Below are 26,476 nucleotides of genomic sequence, written 5' to 3' on the forward strand. Positions count from 1 at the left end.
TCAGATGACCTTAGCTGCACACATGCCCACAGTTTCTCTGGCTAAAATCAGTGTGATCTGACACTTGTTTCATTTTTAAAGATTAGATCACCAGTGGAAGAGAGTGTCAACCAGGAAATTTTCTGGTTACAAGTAAAAGATACACAATTCAAATTAGCTCAAGCAAAAATAAATAAGATGGACATGTGGGTTTACATGATGAAGAAAGTGAAGGGTAAACTGAGTTCGGGCAAAGTAGGATCTGGGGCTCAGATGATGTCATTAGAGTCTGTCCTCCATCTCTCGGATATTAGTCTGTATACCTGTCACACAGCATGGCCATCGGCAGTGCTAGGCTCATACCAACCAACTGAGTGAATCCCCATTAAATTCCTGGGACTTACAGCAAAAGGAAACCAGGGAGGACTTGCATGTGCTTCCCTTAGATCAGTGCCTGCCCCTGAATTCATCACTGTGGCCATGGGAGTGGGACAATCCCTCTGACCATGAAATGGAAAATGGTCTTACCTTTCCAGTTTCCACCCAGGTTACAGAGTTATGGGGTCCCCCCCAACCCCCCCCAAAAAAATATTATGTAGCCTGGAAGTAGAAAAGAGTGCTGGTAAGACCAATAGCAACTAAAAATATATATATACTTCTCTGAAGTTGAGACCCAAAGAGTGTCAGATTTGCCTCAAATGCAAATGCCTCAAAATCTATATACCAGGAATAAATTCTTCATCCCATAGACCAAAAATAGAAACTAGGTCAAATGAATACTAATCAGAGTCCAGCCATTCACCCAAGTCATACTCAATAAAGTTCACTTTAGGTAGACCTAAATATGTAACTTATTAATATTTTTACTATACAATGATGTATTGTTATAATCACCATTCACTTTTTCAATTTTAATGGTCTGTGCTGGAGTATTTCTGCAAAAAAAAAAAATGTTAAGGGAAATGACATTTTTAGCACTTTTTTCCCAAGACCAAAGTCTGTCTATTCCTTAGAAAAAATGATTCCATAAAGGCCAAGTCGCCCCAGGCTTTCCCCATTGGGCACGTTCCACGCCATCCTCCCTGCCATGCCAGCCCCTCAGAGTGCTACTTGCCACAGCGGGACTACCCAGCAAAGGTCCCAATAATAGTGACAGCAACACCCATATGCAAAGCATCACTACTCCTTGTTGATCAAACAGCTTCCTCTCATTGAGGCTCAGTTTCATAACCTGTAAAGCCCAGACGATTATAATATCTCTCTCATAGCCTTTGTAACCATTGTAGCCAATAATCCGAGTAAAGCATTTAACCCAGTATCTGGAAAAAAAATCTATTTAATAAATGATGGACTGACTGATGATGATGATGCTAAGCTAGAAATGAGGACAAAGACCACCTCTGTTTTACTCACTGCCATCTGCACACAAACACAGTGCCTACCACGTCATCAGTATTCAAAAACAATCATCATTTTTTTAAGATTTTATTTATTTATTCATGAGAGTTATAGAGAGAGAGGCAGAGACATAGGCAGAGGGAGAAGATACTCGACCTGAGCAGATGCTCGACCACTGAGCCATCCAGTTGCCCCTCAAAAACTATTGTTAAAGTCATGAAGAAATGATCAACCGGCTTTAAAATCAGATTAGGTATATATTTAGATTCTACTTCTTTCTTGGCTGTGGTATTCATTAAGGAGGTTACTTAACCTCTATATATGTGCCTCAGTTCCCTTCCCTGTGTGAAAGAAAACCAGAGCTCTGTCATGTGGGAGGATATAAGGGACACTTGAGATGGTGACATTGGAAGCTCGTTGAGGACAGGCACTCTGCCTTCTTTATGGTAAACATTTAACAACTAGTATTTTTATACCTTTTCCCTTCTCACATAGACCCTAAAAATTGCTAGGGAACTGGCACGCCCCCATGTCCAAAACCCAACAGAGCATAAAAAATGTTAAATTTGAATCACCTGAAAACAACAAGCAACCAATATATAAACCTCAAGCATACGTGTAAAGATCTAAAATAGATCCATAAAAATTAGTTTCCTCTTGAAAATGGTTGAGAACATGCTAAGCTGCCTTAAAATGAAATTAATTTTCTGGCGAGTTTATTTTCTTACAAATCCAAGTAGATCTTAGAGCAATAATGCAGACAGCAAGGTAGGTAGCAACTTTAGACATTTTTGTTTGTCTCAGTTGGAGAATGTGATAAAAGAATGCTAATTTTTTCATCCTGTTATGTGTATGTTTTACAATTCACAAAGCATATTCACATAAATTTCATCATCTAATCTTTGCAACAACTCTGTAAAGTGGTTACTAGATAATTTATCCCTAAACTGAGACTTTCTTAGTGATGAAAGTAAGAAGTATTGGGACAATTATGCCAGAAAAACTAGAATAAACCAGGTAAACTGGTTTATTAGAATGTCCAGGTAAACTAGGAAGTGTTATCATTCTCGATTACAAACTCATCTTCCGTAAGAAGTTTCTGGAAGAAAATGTCTTCTTTGCCTTTGCATCCTAACACCCAAAAAAATGCTTGACATATGGTAGACATTATATATATGTGTGTGTGTGTGTATATATATACACATATATGAATATATGTGAATATGTATGAATATATGTGAATATATATGAATACATGTGAATATATCTGAATATATGAATTTATGTGAATATATATGGATATATATGAATATCTATGGATATATATGAATGTCTATATGAAAATGTATATGGATATATAATCATCAATGCAATAATTCCAGAAAATGTCCCAGAACTCTACAACACACACTTCTAGATTACAAACTCCCACTGAGTGCCCGACACAGTGGGTGAAAATAAACCCCTGTCAAGTTGTATCATAATATTATAGAACATGGGAAACCAAATATATACATTATATTAGTGTATTATATTATATATAATAATTAAAATATTGAATATATTATATTATGTATTAATATAATACGTTAAGCTATATATTATATATTAAGCCATATATATTTTATATGATATATATTATAAATAGATGTATAAATTATATTTAATATATTTTAATATGATAGTATTTACATAGTTTATAAATTATATCGCAAAATATTATATGGTATCATAAATATTACATACATAAAATTCTCCTATGAGCTTCCAAGGAGAAAAACAGTTCTCATGCAAAGTAGCCAAAATGCTTTAGATTTCTAAACAACAATGTAGAAAGCTGTAGTGCAATGCCTTAAAAATTCTGAAGAATATTTATTTGCAATCTAGAATTCTATGCCTAATCTACCAGCCACTTGCAAGTGTAGCCTAGAACATTGTCAGACATGAGTTATCCAAACATTTACTACCCATGAACTATTTCTTTGGAAATTATTGAAAGATAAGCACCCCCCAAAACAAACAACAACAGAAACAGAAAACACGGAACACGGAAAGTGGGAGCTCTATCACAGAGAGAAGTGTTGGCTCTCCCTGGATGATGACACAGGGAGACAGTTCTGCACCAGCCATAGGAGGCCAAAGCAGGAGCTATCAGACCTTTTTCCTAAGACTCAAGCCTGGAATCAGCATAGTGTGGCTTCTGCTGCATTCCATGGGCTAACGCAAGTCACAAGACCAGGCCAGATAAAGTGTGAACGCTGGGAGATCGTCCCTTAGAAGCTACCTTTAAAGACTAGCCACCATGGAGGACCAAAATAATCAGCTACAAGAAGAAGTGGTTGCCTCTGGGTAAAGAGACATTGGATGATGAGATTTGTGATTTTATGATAAATCTTGTAGGAATAGATGACTCTAAAATCTGTGCATGTATAATCTCAGTAAAAATGAGGTGCACAATGGATTACCTGGCTCTCAACGAAAGGCACAGAATGAGTAAAGGACAATGGAAGAGACAACAGAAGATAGGACATCATCAATGCAATAATTCCAGAAAATGTGCCAGAACTCCAGGGGATACATTTCTATATAATCCTGCTAAAAATCACAATATGGAAGATGCAAATATTTTACTTACTCAGCCATGTAAATGAATTCATTTTTGTCATATCACAAGCAAGCAGGATCACCCAGTAGAGGTTTTTTTTTTTCTTGTATTGCCTCTGTCTTAAGTTGATAATGTTTCCCGGTTTTGCATATTGCACATAATACAGGGACACTTTTATAAAGTTGTTTTTTTTAACATGTTAATGGGAGACTTTGTGAAGTACTGGCTTCTTTTATTGCAGAAAGGGCACACAGTAAAGAGGACTCATCCATTTAGCTAGGTTGGCAAAAAAGAAGGAAATAGCGCGGTGCTCCACCATGTTATTAATCATAAGCCATATAATTTCATTTGTCCTTTTTGCTTGCATATGTTATTAGGATACAAAGAAACAGTAGCGATATTTCCTGCAGCAACTCTTGGCAAATGTCATCACATAGACAACCTGACTTTGTAAGGTTTTTATGCAGTGTTGGCCCATCAAAGTCTGAAATGAAACTAACAGTTTTTCCAAGTGAGTGAGACCTGATACAGAAAACCCAGACCCAAAAATTAGAGACCAACAAAACAAAGTTCAATCACCACCACCTCCGCCCACCGCTAGATCCAGTGTCTAGGAAATGGAGGGACCCAGGGCAAAAAGAGTTCAGCTCTTATTCCAGGCAGGGAGCAAGGGTGAGAGGAGGGACTGCAGACCCTCACAGAGCCTTAGCTCACCTCTGAGGGGCCAGAGACGGTGCAGGAACTCCTCAGAAGGCTGCAGCAAGTGCCTCGTCATGGTTACACCAGGCAGCCCAGTGGGGTTGGTGGAGCAGAGGCACTTTCCTAATTGAATGTGGTTATAGATTATATGGAAAACACCTAGCATCCAGGGCTTGGGCTGCCCAGGCACCGAGGCGCTACATACCAGTCTCCTTAATTTACATCCCTGCAAAACAATCACATTCTTACAATTCAAAGAGATCATTCCTCTCTAAACTCCGCCTCCTGCTGAGCTGTAACAGAGCTACCTCTTCTTGTTTAAATTCGGCACCTAGAGCTTCAGCTCACTTGAGGGAGTGTCAAAAAAGAAAACCTCAGGGGCAGGTAGCCTTTGATTGATTCCCCAAGCTCTATCAGAGGACCGCTCCCCAAGCCCATCAGCAATTCTGACCTGCGCATCAGCCCTGGGTAATTTAGGGAGTGTCAGTACTTAATTCTGAGGGTGACTGCTTTACTACACAGGAAATATCCCTTTTATGAAAATTCAATGACACGTAATCAGTCGCATCGGCCACAGTAGAAACTGCAATCTGGAGCAGCTGCCTGTCTGCGATGGCATTACAACTGGATCAATTTATTAAATTATCATTAACCTGGCCAATTTATTGTTGGGAATATGTACGATACTAAAAATATTTGCAGAGTGCTTTAATTTAACAAAGCAGTTTTTCCATCTACTTTTCTATTTCACCTTCCAAGCAATCCCCTGATGGAGATATTATTGACCTCATTTTTTAATAAGAAGCAGCTAAATCTTAGAGAGGATAAGTAATGTTCCTAAACCCCGACAGGGAATAAACAAGCTCAGCGCCCTTTCTCTTCCACCCAAAAAGTCCTTATGGCTCCTACTTTATTAACATTTACCCCACCCCTCCCCTACAAAGGGTAACCTGACATAGGTCAGAATTGAACCAGGAAGGGCCTGCCACCAGGCTACTAACTGATTCAAATCTCCTAGAGGCCACTGTGTGTCAGTCTTAACATCAGAAGTAAATGCCCTAATCGCCAGTACACCTGCTAATGCACAAGGCATTCATTTAAGTTGTACACATCTTCAAAGTCTTAAAATATGGCAGAAGTACACATCATAATGAAAACTAAAGAAAAAAGCTAAAAAGGTGCAAACCAAGGGGACTCCCTGTTGCAGGGGAAATTTTATTATAAAGGCAACATTTCAAATGCCCCTCTACAGTTTGGAGTGCCAACCTGTGATGTCAAATAAACAGCCTAAAGAAAAACAAATAAATAGTATGCCAATTACTTTCCTGGAGGAATTTAAAATTAAGAAGATACCAAAACATAAAATAAAATAGATACTTCAAAAAAAATCTTATTAATCCTTAAATTCCACATATGATTGAAACCATATGGTATTTGTCTTTCCCTGACTGGCTTATTTCACTTAGTGTTATACCCTCTAGATCCATCCTTGTCATTGCAAATGGCAAGATTTTATTCTTTTTTATGGCTGAGTAATATTGCATTATATACACACCACCTTTCTTTATCCATTCATCTATCAATGGACACTTGAGCTCCTTCCATAATTTGGCTACTGCACATAAGCTGCAATAAATATAGGGGAGCATGTGTCCTTTCAATTAGTGTTTTTGTATTATTTGGGTAAATACCCAATAGTATGATTGGATCATAGGCTAGTTCTATTTTTAATTTTTTGAGGAACCTCCATACAGTTTTCCACAGTGGCTGCACCACTTTGCATTCCCACTTTAAACTTCTTCAAGTTTAGAAACGTAATAAAAATCTTACTAATCCTGAAAATCTGAGCCTTCAAATAAACAAAATGTAAGAATATCCAGGCAGGGCTCATTTTGTCCATACAGATGTGCATCATTGTATCCAATCAATAACTTCTTAAAGTATATTCACAAACTGTACCTTTTGAACTGCATCCTATTTTAGATGCACTTATAAAAAATTTTTAAATAATAAAACCAGATAAATAAATCTCCAAGCCTAAATGGGTTGACTGACAAAAAAATAAAAATAAAAATAAATTAGGGGCACCTGGGTGGCTCAGTGATTGAGCCTCTGCCTTCAGCTCAGGGTATAATCCCTCAGGGAGCCTGCTTCTCCCTCTGCCTACGTCTCTGCCTCTCTCTGTGTGTCTCTCCTGAATAAATAAATAAAATCTTTACAAAAATAAATTTAAAAAATTAAAGAAGCTGATGAGTGAATTTTAGATACCATTTTAGCGATTCTGGCCCTAATGATAGAGCCTTAGAAAGTATTGTGTCTTCCTTCGCTCATGCAATGTGGGTTGTTTATGATCAAGAAGACAAAAGCCTGTCTGCCTAATTCCCTTTGTATCATGAGTTCAATAAAGTTTTCTAAGTTCCTATAAATTAAAAAAAGAAAAATAATAGTTAGCTTTAAAATCAGCCTGCCTGCATTTGAAACTTGCCTCTGGCACTTCCTGGCTACTTTACCTTGGACAAGTTTTCATGCCTCAGTTTCCTGTCTGTAAAATGGGGAAAATGGCACCTCATAGTTTGTTGTGAAAATGTGATACGTGAACACTTAGAAGCAGTGCCTGCCACAGCTAAACATGACAGAAATATTAGTTTTATTATCTTATTCACTAAAGATAAACCGAAAAAGAAAACCTTATCTTCCTGCAAAGGGCTCTTTCACTCAGCTGCCTGTTTTGTCTCTTACAAACCAAATGTGAATTTCTTCTAGCTAAAGTTAATCCAATTTTTCCTGATTCCTTTTAACTTCCTCCTGGGAATCTACCTAGAGTTATTTTACCAAAAGAAGATAGTTATCATTCAGGGCAAGAAAATAGAGCAAAGAATAAATTATACACAGACCTCATCTACTTTTTTATGTGCACGTTTCAAGTCTTTAATTTGGTTTTTCTCGATGTAGCAGCCGCCTTCCTGAGAAAGCCTCACCAGGGTAGGTGGGTGACTCTGCTCTGGGAGACTACTGCAGGTGTAGCCTAGCAACCCAGTCACATGACAGGGTCTCTCCGCTAGTTTCCTAACACTTTTGTAGTTTTCATATAGGTAAAGAATGATATCTTTAAATGAATGGATCGTTCAATTTTCATTGACTGAGATCCTATCACATTTCGGCACAACATCTACAAATAAATTGATGGAAATGAATAGAATCCCGCATGTTCAATCCAGACAAGATTCCTCAGATAAAACATGGAAAGGTCCAAAGACCTCAACAAGAAGAAATGTTTTTCAACTAAGATAGAGATGGGTGGTATCATCCTGTGTATCACACATGATGGCACCACTAAAGACATTGCAGGGTCTGCAAATCCTGCCCCCTCCATTGCCCCATCAAGCAGGACCATACTTGAACCATCAAGGTAGGATGAGACCCCTGACATTTTTATTTAGCAACTCTCCCAAAGGGAGCCCACAACTCCATTTACAAGCCACTGAAGTATTTAGTGACCTTCAGGGTATTAAAAAATAAAAATAAACAAAAATATTTCTTCAAACACGGAATCACAGGTCCCTAAATAAGCAAACATTCCCTGCAATACGTGCCATTGGTACCATGACATATCTGGGATGTCTTACTACAAGCAAGTGGGCCTTAACTCTGCACCCAAACCCCCTCCTTCTCAAAGCCTCAGACTGGCACATTCTCCACATTCCTCCTTTCTCTTCAACTCCTCACTGCCTCTCACTCTCAGCAAGCGGTATCCCCTCTTATTTCACTGTCAATATTTAGCTTCATCCAAGCTCCCTTTTTCCCTACTCATGAATATTAGTTTCTCCACTCAACCTCATTGCTTTTCCTCCTCACCCCGATGCCATCTCTTCTTTGCTGATGGGCTGCTCTCTGGCCTCCATGCTGCAGGATCCCATCTACCATGTACTTGCTCTTGCCTCCCTCCCCTAGGACTCTGTTGCTTCTGCCCTCAATGCATCCAGGTTCCTTGTCACCTGCAGAGACCTTGGCCCCCAACCCCCAGGACCCTCAAGGAAGTGTCCAACTTTTCTTCTCTTGATGATCCAGCTCTGAAAGCTGACCTGCCTTTCCACCAACTGTCCTTTCCCTCCACCTGCTCTGAATTCTGGGATCACTGGTCCACACTGCAAATTTTCACATTCCCCATTCTACCCCATCCAGTTTCCTCACACAGGAATCAGTATTCCTGAAAACCCCAAATACTCTTCTCACCCCAATGATTATTATTATTCATGAACATTCAATAACTTCTGACAGTGTTAACTTTACTTCTTACCACAGTTCTTTTTTACCCTGAGGGAAGACCTCAGCTTAAAACCTGGTTCTACAAATTACTCCATCTCACTGACCCTCTATTTTCTGATCTTCAAAGTGGGGATAAAGATATTCACTGTACAGGGGCTTTGTGAGTATTAAATGAGATAATAAATGTAAAATGCCTAGTATATGATTGACTTTCAATAAATGATGGTAATTGTATTTATTTTTACCTTTCCTCGGTGTCAGAGATATGGAGTGTTCTACACTTCTAGCCACTCCTTTGTCTCCACCAGATCCTCTTACTTCTCCATTCTGCCTTCTGTCAAGATTATGATTATAAAACTCCATGGGTTTAATATCATGTGTCCATGAATGACCTCCAGCCTCCCTCCCTGCCCCCTTTTCTAACTGCCTACTGGACAACTCTCTTGGGTGTCACTTTGCACCCCAAATTCAATCAAATTAATTGTCTTTAAATATACATATATTTTTAAAAAGTCATCTTTTCCCAAAAAAGCTGATTTCTACCCAATTTTCCCAGTTATGTCCATACAGACCCTATCCATGGAGTTCTCCAGGCTCCAAAACTCCACCACATTTTTTCCTCTTTTTTTTCAAGCAAATTCTTACTAATTCTGGCCATTTTTGCCACCATAATATCTCATATGTCTATTCCTTCTTTTTTCTCCTCATTCAGCACCAATCAGGACTTTGGACCTGATTAATTGCAATGGCTTCTTATGAGATCTTCCTGATTCTTATTGAGCATATATCCCTATCCATCCTTAATACTTTGAATAGTAATGAAAAGATCTGATCAAAAACACTATTCTACCTACAGAATCCTTTGGGACATCCAGTGCAAACATGGCAACACAAATTCATTAGTCTCTTCTTCTAGAAACCTTCAAAAAATCAATAATGAAAGGGGAAGGCAAAAAACAAGGAAACTTTATCTTGACAAAACTGGGAAATATTCCAAAATATGTGTAAATGCAAGAGATCTGTGGGAGGAAAGAGTAAAAGCTGAGGAGAGGAAAAACTGGCAGTGGCAATTCTCAGAAAGCACCAAAATGTAATTCTAGATGCAAGGAATGCCCAAAGGTGCAAAGTTCTCTCCTTTACCTGGAACAGCATGTGCAAGAACGAGAGTGAGTTCGATGGTGCCCCCAATCCTGATTTAGTACACAGATATAGAGGTGGTGGGCTCTAGAATTATGCAGATAAGTCATGTTTGTATCAGGGAGCTTATCTTTGTGGTAGCTGAGAAGAAAACCTTCCAGTTGTGAATAATAAGTAGCCTGGAATGCTACTCTGGGCCCATTATAACCCAACTCACTAGATGATAAATAATAAAAAAGCAATTAGCATATAGATACATTCTAAAAAAAAAAAAGAAAGAAAGAAAAAAGGGCAAAACGTATGCACAGAAGAATATCTGTAAAAGTATTCCAGAGAACAGATGAATGTTATGAATAAATATTTTACCATGAACTTTAAAAAAAAAATTAAATCTCAGTGAAGTACTCTATTTGTGAAGAAATACTTCCAAGTTGGAATACCAAAACTCAGGTAAGAGTAGGTGAGGCAGCAAGAGGAGATATAATGTGCATAGCACTTGGGAATAAAGTCAAGAATATGAAATCAGCACAGAACTGCAGACTTGAGAAAGGGTGCAAGATCAAATATGCATCATGAAAAACAGAGCAAGACACAAAGGATAGAAATGAGGAATGAGAACAGAAATAAATGAAATGGAAATAGATCATTAGAATTAATGAGAAATTATATTTATAGAAGACAGAAAATGGAGATCCAACATAAGCATAACTGGTATCTCCAAAGAAGTAAACCAAAATAATGGATCAGAACACATACTTTAAAATATAATTTAAGAATTTTTTTTGTTATAAAAAATAGTGAAAGGGATTAAAGCGGAAAGGAGAAAAAATGAGTGGGAAATATCAGAAAGGGAGACAGAACATGAGAGACTCCTAACTCTGGGAAACGAACTAGAGGTGGTGGAAGGGGAGGTGGGCGGGGAGTGGGGGTGACTAGGTGACAGGCACTGAGGGGGGCACTTGATGGGATGAGCACTGGGTGTTATTCTATATGTTGGGAAATTGAAGACCAATAAAAAATAAATTTATAAAAAAAAGAATTTTTTTTGTTAAACAAATTTTGAGACTTTGAGCTAGATATTGAAAGGGCTACCTTGTGCCAGGTTAAACTGATTTGGGATCCTCAACACCTAGACACATCCTAATAAAGTTACTGAAACTCAATGAAAAATAAAGACTACTTTGGGCCACCAGGCAAAATGATCAAGTCTTTCATGAGATTAAAAATCAAGTTGGCTACAAACTTTCTTACAGTAACATTCAATGCCAGGAGATAATAGAGCAACAGATTTTTATATTGAGCCCATGTCATTCAACTATAAAGACTACTAAAAAAAGCAGCTTAGAACATTCTAGAATTCTGATAATATTGTTCTCATGAGTTCCTCTTGGAAAAGCTACTAGAGAAGATACAACTTGACTAACCAGGAGATGCTTGAGTAACATTCTGGCAAAATCACTAAGTGTAAGCACTGATACTAGAAGCTAACAGAACTAAGATACAAACAAAATGGTACTGAGGGGGGCACTTAATGGGATGAGCACTGGGTGTTATGCTATATGTTGGCAAATTGAACTCCAATAAAAAAATTAAAAAAATAATAATAATAAAAACAAAAAAACAAAAAACAGAAATGAGACATGGAGTAACAGAAATGAATGTAAGCATTACCTGCCTTCCAAGGTAGAAATAACACAGCAATGAAAAGAAGCTAAGAGAAGGTTGGAGGGAGAGGTAGTAGGCTTTTTGACTCATTATAATATCTGTACCTTTCGCCTCCTAAAATAAGGAATGTAAGACTGACAATTCAAACAGTAGTAGTAGTAGAAATGTAAGAATATTTAATGGAAGGAACCAAATAAAACACTAAACATGTAATGGTATATTCTAAAGTTCAATGGTGGAAGCTTCTCAGGAGAGAAGAGGAAGAGAAAGTATGCAAACAACATTCATCATTGCTCACAGTGGTAATGAGTGCTGTCTAAAGAAATAGAATTAGGAGTCCCACTCCAGACCAGCCAAATCAGAGTGACTGTTGAAGCAAGATTCCCAGATGAATCACACATACATTGAAGTTTGAGAATCCTGCTCTGCACTACAGCCAACGTATGAAGTATTCTTGGTCCATTAACTCCATTTTACCTTCTTATCTTGATGGTTTACCTACAATAGTATTTTTACTATTGGCTAGTAGTGTTAGTTGTATTTTACTATCATAATAAATTACCACACACTTAATGGCTTAAAAGAACAAAAATTCATTCTCTTATCATTTTGGAGGCTGGAAGCCTAAAATTAAGGGATCAGCTGGGTTATGTTCCTTCTGAGAGTTTCAGGGGAGAATCACTTCCTTGCCTTTTTCAGCTTCTGGAGGTTGCCCACATTCCTTGACTTGGGTTCCTTTCTTGCATTGGTCCAACTGATGCTTTCATCTTCACATGTCCTACCACTACTTGGAGTCCCTTGCCTCCCCCTTCTAAGGACCCTTGTGATTATATTGCATTGAGCCCACCAGATAAGCCAGTATATCCTCATCTCAAAATTCTTCACTTTAATTGTGTCTTTGACATCCCTTTGCCATATTAAGTAACATCTTCACTGGTTCCCAGGATCCAGGACATGCACATCTTTTTGAGAGTTGGGGGCATTATCCAGCCTACCACACATTCCATTTGTTCAAATCTCCACCATCCTTCTCTTCTATAATCAAATTCGACTTCCTCCTCAAAGTGACTTAACTGACAAGGGAGTGCTCTGAGCTTCCATGCATACAGCCTCTTACCACTTTGCTCTTTGATATCGTCATTTGTATACTTGTCACAGCTCTCCCTTTATCTCATCCCACATCCATTCTTATTAGATTGCATTTTCCTTGAGGGAAGAGATTGCAGATACGCTTCTGTCTCCATGCTCTACTAAAGTTGCACATGCTAATATCATCAAAGACTTCTTAATTGCCAAATCCAATGCACATTTTGAAGTTCAGTCATTCATTCAACAAATGGTTACTAAGTACCTATTATGTATCAAGCACTGTTCTAGAGTCTAAGAATACAATAGTGAATAAAGTAGACTAACCCCCTGGCCTCTCAAGGTTTAACTTCTGGAGAAGGAAATAAATAATAAACCAATAGACACTTGAGTGGTGCCTTGTAGTAAAAAGAGTTGTGAAGAAGGAAGGCCAATGGAGCACCAGGATAGCTGAGTCAGTTAAGTATCCAACTCTTGATTTTGGTTCAGTTCATGATCTCAGGGTCTTGAGATCAAGTTCTGTGTTGGGCTCCACATTCAGTGGGAGCTTGAGAGTCTCTCTCTTGCTCTTGCCTCTGCCCCTCCCCTGCCTCCATGCTCTCTAAAATAAATAGATAAATATTTTTTAAAAGTCTATCTTTTTTACTTGCCCTCTTTGCAGCTTTAATCCTACTGATCACCCCCTTATTCTTTGAATTCTCCCTTCCCATAGTTTAGGGCATCATGATCTCCAGATTCTCTCTGTTGTGTGTGTGTGTGTGTGTGTGTGTGTGTGTGTGTGTGTGATTTCTTTCTAAAGATTTGCCTTACTTTCATAGACTTTAAATATTGGTGCTATTCAATGATCCATCCTCTCCTCTCTTCTTATCACCTTAATGCTAATATTTTCCACATCTGTTTACAGACCTAACCCTTATCCAAGAATGCAATTTTGTCGTCCCCCCCTTTTTTTTATCTTGCACTTGCAAATCTCAGTTGGTCATTCTATATCTGGGCTCCCAAGTTAGAGATTAGAGGACTACTTTTAACTTCTCTTGCTCCCCACTTCAAATATCTTACCCAAAGCTACCAATCGTGCTTTCTAAATATCCCTTGTCCAAGCAACTCCTTTAGATCATTATCCCTTTCCTAGAATATTGCAAAACTTTCCTTATTGCTCTTTCTCCCTCAGTCCAATGTCCCTTCCAATCTATCCTTCACACTGCTGCCCAAGGAATTTTTCTAAGACATGGATCTGACTAAATTATTTCTGAAATAAGGTTTTCCAATGGTTTCCTTCTGTCTTCAGAATAAAGGAAAGCTCCTCCAACATCATGCACAAGTCCTCCCATTCTGGTTTCATCTCTCTCTGCTTCTTTTCACATATACCTCAAGTACTGAATCTCCCTCAGTGTCTTCCCATGAATTTCCCAAATTCACAGGGCTATTCAACCCACCCAATCTGCATAGGTTGTTCCTTTTGCCACAATGCCTTTCTTCATCTCATTTCTCTAGTGAACTAATCTCTCCCTTAAAACCATTATATATGCACTTAAATCTTCCCTGACCTGCAGAAAGAGGAAATCTTAAAACCATATTTTTTATGTCTTATACCTACTTGTATTCATTCCCACATCAGGGCCTTAATATTTGATGCTCCCTCTTCCTAGAATTCCCCCCAAACCCCCACCCCCTGCCCAGTTCTTCACATGATGTCTTTTTCTAATCATTTAGGTCCCCCTCCCCCCCACGTTCAAGTGCTACTCTCAGAGAGGTCTCCTGTTCATTCATCCTAACAGCAGCTCTATCATCACCTAGATTATTATTAGTACCCCCAATACACCAGTGCTTTAAAAGGCCTTCTCCATGCCCACTTGGCATCTGGCATCATCCAGGGCCACAGTGGCATGTGGGTAGTGTACCGTTAGCCCAAACCAGGAACTTCATGGACCCCAGACCCATGTCAATACTTCAGGGTATGTTCCAACCCTCTATTTCCCTCACAGGGCCAACTAGATGCCCTAAAGGACACCCAGACTTGTACCTAGAGGTTATCCAATGGCTTCATATCCAGCCCTGGTCTCAGGAGGGCAACGTGGCAGGCAGATCACGCCAGCTGACTAGGTCAAGTGAGACTGGGTAACCAAAATGGTGCTGCCACATTGAGCTGGAGTGACTCAAATTGTTCCTATAGACATAGGTCCCATGTTTCTTGGGAATGACCCTACTCCTTCATAGCACTTACACAATCAGAAAGTACACAATTTCTTAGTTTCATAATTCCTTCACTTTGAGTGTTTAGAAGAAAGTAGTAAGCTCTGTGCACAGGGTGACCTTAGCTATCTCACTCACCATTGGATGTTCAGTGTTGAAAATAGTTCCTGGCATAGAAGGTATTCAATATCTGTTGAGCAGATAAATGAATGACTGCATGAAATGGTGTATTTAATTACAGACCTGGCTCTTCCTCTAGAATGTAAGAATCTTGGGACAAAGGACTGCCTTACACATGTTGGCCCTCATACTGGCAGTGCCTGCCATAAGAGAAGGCATAAATCTGAATTTTTTAAATGTGTAAATAAATGAATAAACAAGTGAATAAGCGAATGCATATATATTATCTGGACTCAAGACTCTTCACCTTGTCTTTATGATTCTAATGTGAAAATGAGGTTAAGGATGTCTTGTTCTTAGAAGCTCTCAGGGAGCTTTTAAAAACTGCAATGCCCAGGACCAATGAAACCAGAACCTCTGAGATGGCTCCCAACCACAAGTATATTTCAAGCCCTTCAGGCAATTCCAGCATGCAAACTGAGCATGTGGCACAGCCATCCAGGTTTGTGCAGGACTGCCAGGTGCCCCAGGATGTGGACATTTCAGTGCTAACAGAGTAACTATCCTGGGCAGCTGGGATGGTTGGACAGCCTACTTGAAAACCTCTGATCCAAACTGTCACCCAGGATCATTTTTGAGTGATGTATTTTCAATTTTTGAAAAGTCAAGACTCATTGGCTTTGTGCTTTCACTTGACACTTATGTAATTACGTTCAGGTAACTCACATTGACCCCAATAGCTGCTTCCTCCTATGTCCTCTTGTTCAGATTTGTGCTGCTACTATTGACTGGGTGACATACAAATTTGTGTCATTCAAATGGCAAAGGGAATGATTAAACTATTACAGCAGGTCAGCAATGACCAACAGAGCCTCTAGGGAACCAAAGGAAAGTATAAGGTTCTACCTTTTCAAATGCATTCCCAATGAGCCTTCACTTTCTTTCCTTCAGAATGATGACTGTACCTTTTGACATGTTCCTATTTATCATTTGTTTACATCCATTACCCTGGTATTAATTTGCAGTTTCTGATATCACTTGAGGTGATAAATAGCTTAATAGAAAACTCCCTGTGTAAACTGAATTAATATTCATCATCCCAAACACTAATTAATTCACTACTAGTATGTGATTTATATGGAACCCATCAATGTGTAGACACCAGAATCAAAAATCACCCTTTGACCTGTAAGGAGAAAGTGGCACAAAGCTCTCTAGGCCCTTTGTTATTCAAATGAAGGTCTCAGATTATTAGCATCAGCACCGCCTGTGAGCCTATTAGAGATGCAGAAACTCAAGTCCCATACCAGACTTAATAAATCTGATTCTCTGGAGTTGGGGCTCAAGAATGTGTTTTTAAAAGCTCTCCAGGGGCACTGCATGGCTCAGTTGGTTAAGTGTCTGCCTTCGGCTCAGGTCATAATCTTGGGGTACTGGGATTGAGTTCCGAGTTGGGCTCCCTGCTCAGTGGGGAGTCTGCTTCTCATTCTAACCTGTTTGTGCATGCTCTTTCTCTCTCTCAAATAGATAAAAATTTTAAAATAAAAAGATAAAAAGCTCTCCAGGTTATTCTTATGCATGCCCAAATTGGAGAGGTGCTGTCTAGAGAGCATTTTGCTCACCTCATTCTTAACTTTAATATCTCAGAGTGGAAAGGGAAGAGGCAAGGGGAGGCAGAAGACAAAATCATGCTCTGGGCACATTGAAAACACCTGAAGATCTTAAAAATTATCAGAGCCTGGCTCCCACACCAAGCAGAGGGATGTAGTTGTTTGGGGGTGCAATCTGGGTCTATGGATGTTTTAAAAGCTTCTCAGTCATGGGCAACAGACTTTGCGAATCATTGGTACAGCTTCATCACCAGCAACCCTATCTGCAGCTCGTGGTTCCGAGCCTCCAGCCAAAAAATCCAGAAAAATGGGCAGTCCTAGCATTTACTATCCCTCCTTCCCTGACAAACATCAGAATTAGCAGAGATAGAATGAAGGAAAAACTCACTGGGGCTGAATCTCACCCCTGTCATGATAAATGCTTCCCCTGTTTACCTTCTGTTATAGCGATTTGGTTTTTAATCTCTCTGGACCTCAGTATGGTCATCTGTCAAACGGACACAATAATATCCATTCCCCAGGATTATTTGGGACATTACATATAATATGTGCAAATGCCTAATATTTTGCCTAGCACATATTAGATGTCCAAAAAATCTGAGGCAGGTAAGAATGCTGTCTCTGTACCCCGCTCCCCTGCTGGTAGGACATCTAGCAGCATGAAGACAGGCAAATATTTAGGGATGGCTCCTGGTCAGGGTAACAAGGGTGTTAACTGCAAAACCCTGTTCACATGTGAATTCATTTATATGATCTCATTCTAGTCTCATATCCCAGCCAGTAAACAGGACAATTCTTACTGTCCCCATTTCAAAAGATGATAGAGCAGTAATAGAGAGAGGTCCAAAGTCACGCAGCTGCAAAATGGCAGACTCAGGGCCCAGTGTTCTCTCCACCTGTCATTCTCAGCCTCACACCCAGCTGCTTGGTGGGTTGCATTTATTGACAGGATGCATCGATCATTGATCAGCACATGCATTGCTACTAGACCAGCACTGTTCCAATAGAACTTTCTGTGATGATGGAACTGTTCTAAATCTATACTCCCCAACTCAAAGGCTGCCAGCCACATATGGCTACTGAGCATTTGAAATGTGGCCAGTGTGCCTGAGGAATTAAAGTTTTTGTTTTTTTTTTTAAATAATAAATAAAGTTTTTGTTTTATTTAATTTTATTTAATTTAGATTTAAATAACCACAGGTGGACAGCACAGATCTAGCCACAGAGTCTAGAGAAGAAGGAGAAACTGAAAATGTATTCCAGTGGCTTCTGCCCACAAACCAAAGAAAACCTAAGCCACTTGTTTGCCTTTCTCTTAAAAGATCTTAACTCTGGGCAGCGCCAGTGGCTCAGCGGTTTAGCGCTGCCTTCAGCCCAGGGCCTGATCCTGGAGACCCAGGATCGAGTCCCACTTTGGGCTCCCTGCATGGAGCCTGCTTCTTCCTCTGCCTGTGTCTCTGCCTCTCTCCCAATCTCTGTCTCTCATGAATAAATAAATAAAATTAAAAAAAAAAAAGATCTTAACTCTTTGTCAGTAGAGCGGCAGAGCCAGCCCATGAGGTGATGAGGGCATAGCACCATGTAATATACAATTTGAAGGATGCTTTGCACCAGTGATTGACCAGCAGAAACAAAACATGTTACAGAGCACTGCTTCTCAAACTTGAATGTGTGCATGAATCATCTGAGATCTTGTTAAAATATAGATTCTGATTTAGTAGCTCTAGAGTGGGGCCTATGGGTCTGCAATCCTAACAAGTGCCTAGATGCTGCTGCTGCTTCAGACTAGCAATGCTGTTGAGCAGTGGGTCTTCACTGAGCTGGTTTTATCTCTTCCCTTCTGCCTGGAACCATTTGGTAATATCTGGAGACATTCTGGATGGTCATGACCTGAGTGGGGTCTGTCATTGGCATCTACTGGGTTGAATTCAGGGATGCTGCTAAATACTCTAAAATGTACAGAACGACCCCCAAGAGTAAAGAATTATCCTGCCCCAAATGCCAATAGTGCCACGTCTGAGAAACCCAGCTGTCCAGCTGTGTCTACTCTTCAGGAAGAAGGGGGTTGATGGGAGAGTAGGGGAGTAGGTCTTCTTGGTATAATAACTGATCGTTGCTTTCTGTCTCCCACTTTTTTCTCCTACTTGTCTATACACAGGAGCAAATGCCTCCGCGCCAGACCAGCTGAGCTTAGCTCTAGCCTGGAACAGAGTGGACATCGCTCGCAGCCAGATCTTTATTTATGGGCAGCAGTGGCCGGTAGAGTATATGTCACCACCCTGGGAAAAGCCCACTTGCCTGGGCAAGGGTATTTGCCTAAGAAGTCTCTGAAAGCAGCTCAGGAAACTGCTGCCTCTTTTCCAGGATGGAAATGATCCCTTGTAGCCATCTCCTTGTTCAGCCCTTCTCATATTTAGGAAAACACTGCCACCTGGTTGAAGACGGGACAAAGCACAACTGCAAACATTCCAGACACTTCCCACCTCTGAGTGGCCTTTGATGGCAATTTTCAGCTGCACATGATGCTGTTTCTTTCACACATCTGAAAAAATATATATAAGACAAGACTGTATTAATTCAAGTGAAGGAAGGAATGGAACTGGCAGTTTGTTTCTGGTTGTCTTTGAGGTTGTTGCTCTGAGTGGCGGTGCCCCACGCTAGCGTATGGCTTGGTCATACCTCAGGACGCAGAATTAGCAGGCTTCCACATGCAGGTACCATCTGGTCCTGGTGGCTGAGCACAGGTCCTCCCTATTCCCAAGAACAACACAGAGGGAAACAAAGCTTTATATAACTGTTCTTGGTTTGTTTCCCTCAATTGACACTACCAAAAATAAAAACTTGGAAAATTGACTCTTGGGTGGTTTATGTGTGTGTCCCTAGGAGGCAGCCAGCAGTCTGAAATCTGATTTCTGTGCTGGAATAACTGGAGGGCAATACCCTCATGGAAAGATCTCATTTAACCCTTTCTTTCTTTCCCCCCAGACAGCTTCTACCTACGGTTAAGCCCCTGTCTTTATTTAGTGCTGCGAGTGGATTGCTAGTGTGGAAAGATTTGTCAAGGAGTCTGGACACTGGGAAATATTTGTGAAATGAATTAAATAAAACCCTGGTAAACAGACCAAAGGATCTAAATAGTTGCTGAGTCTCTGCATAGAAATGGGTGAGACAGAGGCAAGGTAATCTAACACTTAATTAAAATAAAGAAGGGCCTACTTTCTGATCTGTTCACTAGGGTCTCTATTTTCAAGGTAGCCAGGGGTCTAATTCAGAGCCTTGAGAAGATGAAAGGGAGGACAGCTAAGCATCCACTTTGGCACTCCACTACTATTGCAGAAGTTTGGTCAGAGAACACAAGGATAATCCTTGTATATCCGGCATCTTCTCAGACTCTTATTTTGACTTCTCAAAAGAGTCAAGGAGGAAATAGCTTTTAGAACTAGAAACCTTTGAATTCTATTTGCAAATACAGGCCCAAAAACACAAGAGAGATTGTGGCTGTCCTAAAAGTGGAGTTGTTAGCATGTTCTTGGAATGCTGAAGGTTTATCAGATGGCAAAGGCATCCATTTCTAAACTGTTGAGGTGAACACCAAGGAACTGCATCCCTAGAATCTGGGGCAGACTAACTCAGTGACTTGATTTGCAGGTGGGGTCTTTGGAGCAAGCCATGTTGGATGCCCTAGTTCTGGACAGAGTGGATTTTGTGAAATTACTCATAGAGAATGGAGTAAGCATGCACCGTTTTCTCACCATCTCCAGACTAGAGGAATTGTACAATACGGTAGGACCAAGCTAAGGCACTTTTTATTTTCTCTGTGTTTTTTTTGTTTTACCTTCTCCTGCCCCCAACATGCCTGTGAGTCTCTTCCCTCCTCTCCAAATGCATGGATCATTTTTCACAAATGCTCCCTTAGACCTGTAGACAACAATGTCAAATCACCAAGATTCCACTTGTTTTAACTGCTCAGTTGTCAGCATCTAAGGCAGAAAGTTATATGATCACACCAAAAGCTAACATTCTCAGATTCTTACACAAAACCACACAGTTCTGAAAATTAGAACTCAGTTTATGCTCTAAGCCCAGAGGGTATTTGAAGCAACCAGCAGAGGAGAATTGATTTAATTCAAAGGAAACCGATTAACTATCCTGCACCATCTTGTTACCCCCAGAGCTATGACATTCATTCCTTTTCCTCTATAGTGGAATAAAATATAAAATACCCCTTGTTTGGAGTTACCCAAAAATATTTCTTGTGTTGTTTTGTAACAATCTGCTAATTCATTTAATAGGGATACCAAAGAGTAAGTGTAAAGAAAAACCACTATTTATGAAGTTGTTTATAGTATTTGGTGAGTTAAGTACATTGGTCGAGCTAATGCTAATATCCAATAAAGTTTAAAGAGTAGATATGGAAACCTCAAGAGGGAACAGGATGCTTGGAGAGTACAATTCAGGAAGGTTAAAAAAAAACCTTGCTTCCCAAAGGTTCTGCACCTACCTCAATAGCTTTTGCTGCTTATTTTTTCAAATCCCACAAAGGCAAATCCCTTTGGATCTCCAGTAGACTTATAATGTGGTATACTTACATAAACAACTTTGCCACATTTCCCAAATATTCTTTCAATCCAGCCGTGATTAACATTTTGGGGAAGTAATGCCTATGATACATTAGAAGCAGTATTAAATATGTAAAGTATTCTGTATATACATATTTTTTATATAATTCACATACGAGATCAATAAATTTTTACTTGGAATATTGAAAGAAAGAGTAGGTATTGTTTTCCTCCGTTTTACAGATTAGAAAACTAAGGCCAAGAATTGAATTGGTTCATTCAAGGTCACAAAACTCCTAAGTAAAGAAGAAAGCCAGTACTGAACCAACACTTCTGTCTTAGAGGTTATTCTTCCTTTCATTTGTCACAATGCTTCTCTGTCCCACCACCCACAGCTCTAATGAGATGGAGATTATTAACCTCTCCCCAGCCTTAGTGGGTATTAGGTGGTACCACACTGGCTCTATCTTGTTCTTGCTGCTGGAACTAGAAGATAGGTTAGCAGAGTAGCTCCAGATTTCTGTTTTCTCTGCAAATTTTCTTGGTTTTTCACAGTGACACTTTCAGCAAGAATAATAGACTGAAATAATAGCGTAGGAGGCCCCAGTTTCTATCCTCACCAAAAGATCAATAATTAGCTATAGGAGAAATGGATAAATTTTCAGAAACATGCAACTAACCAAATGTGAATCATGAAGAAATAGAAAAATTTGAACAGACCAATAACAAGTAAGGAGATTGAATTAGTAATCAAAAACCTCCCAACAAAGAAAAGTCCAGGAGTAGGTGGATAGAATTCACAGATGAATTCTACCAAATATTTAAGTAATTATCCTCAATTCTTGTCCAACTTTTCAAAAAATTTGAAGAGGGGGCAATACTCCCAAAACTATTTTAAGTGGCCAAAGTTGTACTCACACTAAAGCCAGATAAACACACTACAAGAAAATAAAACTATAAGCCAATCTCCCTGATGACTATAGGTACAAGATTTCTCAATCTTGATATCTTGATAATCTCAACAACCCATTAAAAAGATCATACACCATGACCAAATGGGATTCCACCCCTAAATGCAAGGATGGTTCAATCTGTGCAAATCAATAAATGAACATAACATTAGTAGAATGAGAGACAAATTCATATCCTCTCAATAGGGAGGGAGACAGGGAAAAACAAGCATCCAATTTGGAAAGGAAGAAGTAAGCTGGTCTTTGCTAACAACCTTATCTGGTATATAGAAAATCCCTAAGACTTCACACACACACACACACACACACACACAAAACAAAAACAAACAAAAACAAACAAACAAAAAACCTGTTAGAACTAATAAATGGATCCAGTAGAGTTTCATGATATGAAATCAACATACAAAAGGCAGTTGCATGTCCATACACTAACAGTGGACTATCTGAATAAAACAATCCCATTTGGAATAGCATCAAAAATTATAAAACACTTAGGGATAAATTTTACCAAGAAGTACAAGATTTATTAAGCAAAAATCATAAGACATTGATTAAAGAAATTAAAGAAGATATAAGTGGACAGATAGCCCACATTCATGGATTAGAAGTATTGATATTGTTAAGATGACCATATCACCCAAAGCCTTTTATAGATTCAATGCAATACCTTTTAAAATGCCAATGGCACTTTTTCATGGAAATAGATAAAGCTAAAATTCACATAGAGTCAAAAAGGACCCTGAATATCCAAAGCAATCTTAAGAAACAACAAAGGTAGAAGCATCACCTTTCCTGATTTCAAACTATTTCACAAAGCTATGGTAATCAAGACAGTATGGTACTGGCATAAAAATAGACACAAACACCAACAGAACAGAATTGAAAGCCCAGCAATAAACACATATGTATAAGGTCAACTAATATTTGAAAAGGGAGCCAGATATAAAAATACAATGTGGAGGATCCTCGAAATATTTGGGGCTGAGGGGTGGGAAAAATGGGAGATTCTAGTCAAAGAGTATAAACTTTCAGTTACAGGATGAATAAACTCCAGGGATCTAACCTACAGCATGAAGACTATAGTTAACAACACTATAATGTATAATTGAAAGTTGCCATTAGATTAGAGCTTTAATGTCCTCACCATAACAACAACAAAATTGTAATTATGTTAAGTGAAGGATGTGTTAACTAACATTATTGTGATAAACAAATCTCATTTTACACCTCAACTTACACAATGTCCTATTCAATTATTTATTAACAAAACTAGAGAAAAAAAAGAATAATGGGGTTTTCAGGAAAATAAATGAAATAAAATACAGTTTAATTCCTTGCATATCAGTTAGAGAATCAAGGTAATATATTTATTCCAATGATTGGAAAGAAGTCAGTAGGAAAATTCTATAAGAAAGGCCAATAGACTTCATCACCTAAATCAACTGGAGTCCTCTGTCAAGAAGAATTATGGGACTTTGAATGGCCTCAGTAATAATAAGGAGCTTGCACGTGGTCAAAGCCGGTAGGCAACAGAGCCAGGTGGGGAGCCAGGCGTTCTGATCCTGGAGTCTGTGTGTTTAATCCCTATATCAGACTGCATTTCTCAGAGGAAAAAGAATTCTGAGAAGTATGTTGCAAGAATGGGCAGATAGCTGAGGAAATACACAGGAATTATCTCCATACCTGAATATGTTCCCACAGCGCTGAAGGATTTGCCATCACTGTTTGAGATTCTCCAGTAGGAGCACCAGATTTTGCAAATAAAAATATAAGATGCCCAGCTAAACGTGAATTCCAAGTAGCCAGTGAGTAATTTCTAAAATGAGCATGTCCCATGAAACATTTAGGATATATTTATACTAAAAATTATTTCTTATGTATCTGAAGGTCAAATTGCACTGGGCATCCTGTATTTTATCAAGCATTCCTATTCCTGAAAAACAACAGGATGGTACGTCACTTCATATTAGCCTCTCTTTTCCCACAAAGATCCTGTGGCTTTTTCTTTTGACTAAATTTGAGCAAACTGCTACCCAAGAGTCAAATCCAGCCCACTGCCTGTTTTTTAATGGCCTGCAAGCTAAAAGTGTTTGTAAAACATTTTTTAATGATCGAAGGAATCACTAGAAGAATATTTTGTGACATATTAAAATTATATGAAATTTGATTCTCTTTTGGTGTTTATAAGTAAAGTTTTATTGAAACACGGGCAGGTTCATTTGTTTACATATTGCCTCTGCCTGCTTTTGCATAATGGCAGAGTCGAGCAGTTGTAATGAAAACTGTATGACCCAAAAGTCTAAAAGATTGACTCTTTGGCCATTTATAGAAAAATTTGCCAACCCATTTTGGACAATTTCTCAGTCATTCTGGGTAATAAACAAGTTGTGATCAGCAGTGTGCCAAAGTGTATTTCCAGTGCTGTAAATTGGCCTTTTTGTCTCTCCCCTGCCTCAAAACTAACCCCTTAAATGATCTTTTGGCCCAGTTGTCAACAGAGTTGACAAGCTCCTTTATAAAGTTTGAACCTAGAACCTCAAACACTTTTTCTTGAGGAACCACAATCCAAAAATCTGCCAGCGTGTTTGTTTAGAAAAGACAGGTACAACTGAGCAACTAGAACAAGGTTCATCTTAAAGAACTGCACCCCCTCCACTGGCCAGAACCCTTCCTTCCAGATCCTTCCTGCCTTACCAATGAGAGCCCCTGACCAGCAAAACCATTTGATTCTTCTTTATTGTTTTCAGAGACATGGGCCCTCAAATACATTGTACCACTTGGTCAGGGATGTCAAAAAGGTAAGAACCCTCTCGACTGCAGGTCGGAGGCCCTGTCTTGACTGCTTCCTGTAATTAGAAAGCGCCTCTGTTTTGCATGAGCTGCCAGCGAGTTCCTGTCCCCGCGAGACCCCTCATTTCAGGACGCGCGTGTGTGTGTTGCCTTTTAACGATGACATCTCTGCTTACAATGCAGCTGTGGTTTTAGATGCTTTCATTGGACACAATGTTTTTGGAGAGCACAATTCCTAATGTTTTTGGATAGCTTTGCCCCATGCTGTGTGGATTTATGCCATTGCCTGTTTTCTTCCATATGCCCCTCACTGTTTGGGGAGTTGGTTTTCCATGTTGTCTGACTAACCAGAGGAGGTATTTTCATGCACCAGCTCCTGATGCCACGCGTCACTGTCGCTTCTAACATTACACGGAGCGAAGGAAACATAGCTCAAAACATCTTGGAGAATCAGAGACTAAAACACACATGTGCCTTCTATTCTTCTAACACTTTATTTTTTCCAGTATATTTTTTCATGTTTATCATCTAACCCAATGGGGTAAAAAATAAATAAAAATTAAAAGCCAGGAGGTTTGGATCAAGGAGAATTATTCCTATGTTACAGATCCCGAGGCTGAAATGTAAGGAGGTGAGAACTGTATTAATAATGCTTAGGGAAGAGGTGGAATTCAAACTCAGATCCTTTTTTAACAGCAACAAAATAGTACCAAACCTTTAGTGATGACCAGGATGACCAGGTGCATGGCACTAACCTAAGCTTTCTGTACATCTCAGTTCATTTCATCTTCATGATAATTCTATGAAGTAGAATTAGTATTTTTAAAATTATTATTATGCAGTGTGATTCCCACTTATAGATGAGAAGAGTGAGGTGCAAGGAAGTATGTTTAATCCTAGCCAACTGTTGGTTCTTTTGCCCCATTCAGTCTCTCTCAGAGGTAACTTCATTCTGAACCTTTGACAGCATTCCCAGAGACTGTTGTTTTAGCTCCAAAGGAGGAAATAGATGGGGGCACTTTTCCCACCCCTACAACACATGTAGGCACACCCACCCACCAGACGGTAGCAATTCTTCACCAAAGCCCGTAGCACATACTCAGAGATAGCTACAAAGTAAGGTCAAAAATAGAGTACAATTCCTTCATCTCATATGGAGTCATTGTCTAGAACTTCCCCCAGGTATTCTGTAGCCACTTTTTAATTTTCCCTTGAAAGACCAAGTAAAGGTCCTGGGGCTGCTTAGAATGTTCTATTAACCAGCTAGACCTTTGCTAGTAATGGATAAAAGCTCCGAAAAACATACAAAAAAAACCTTCTGCTGGCTCTTAGGAACCTTCCTCTCATCTCTACATGATCTTACTAAAGGCTTTTTTTCATCTGGGTGAGTGGATGAAG

At 39.3% G+C, this 26,476-nt stretch overlaps 1 protein-coding gene across 10 annotated transcripts in view; it reads left to right on the forward strand.

Moving 5' to 3' along the window:
* TRPM3 (transient receptor potential cation channel subfamily M member 3) overlaps positions 1-26,476 on the forward strand; it is a 492,887-nt gene that overhangs the window by 375,394 nt on the left and 91,017 nt on the right. For 6 of the 10 annotated variants that reach the window (XM_049092014.1, XM_049092017.1, XM_049092025.1 and 3 more), the window contains 3 exons: positions 18,917-19,017; positions 20,407-20,541; positions 25,036-25,086. In XM_049092014.1, coding sequence (XP_048947971.1) covers positions 18,917-19,017; positions 20,407-20,541; positions 25,036-25,086 — 287 coding nt within the window. The remainder of the gene's footprint in view (positions 1-18,916; positions 19,018-20,406; positions 20,542-25,035; positions 25,087-26,476) is intronic. The other 4 variants (XM_049092021.1, XM_049092026.1, XM_049092031.1 and 1 more) reach the window with 1 other exon arrangement.

The sequence above is a fragment of the Canis lupus genome, chromosome 1 (genome assembly GCF_003254725.2).
Source record: "Canis lupus dingo isolate Sandy chromosome 1, ASM325472v2, whole genome shotgun sequence".
Taxonomy (NCBI): domain Eukaryota; kingdom Metazoa; phylum Chordata; class Mammalia; order Carnivora; family Canidae; genus Canis; species Canis lupus.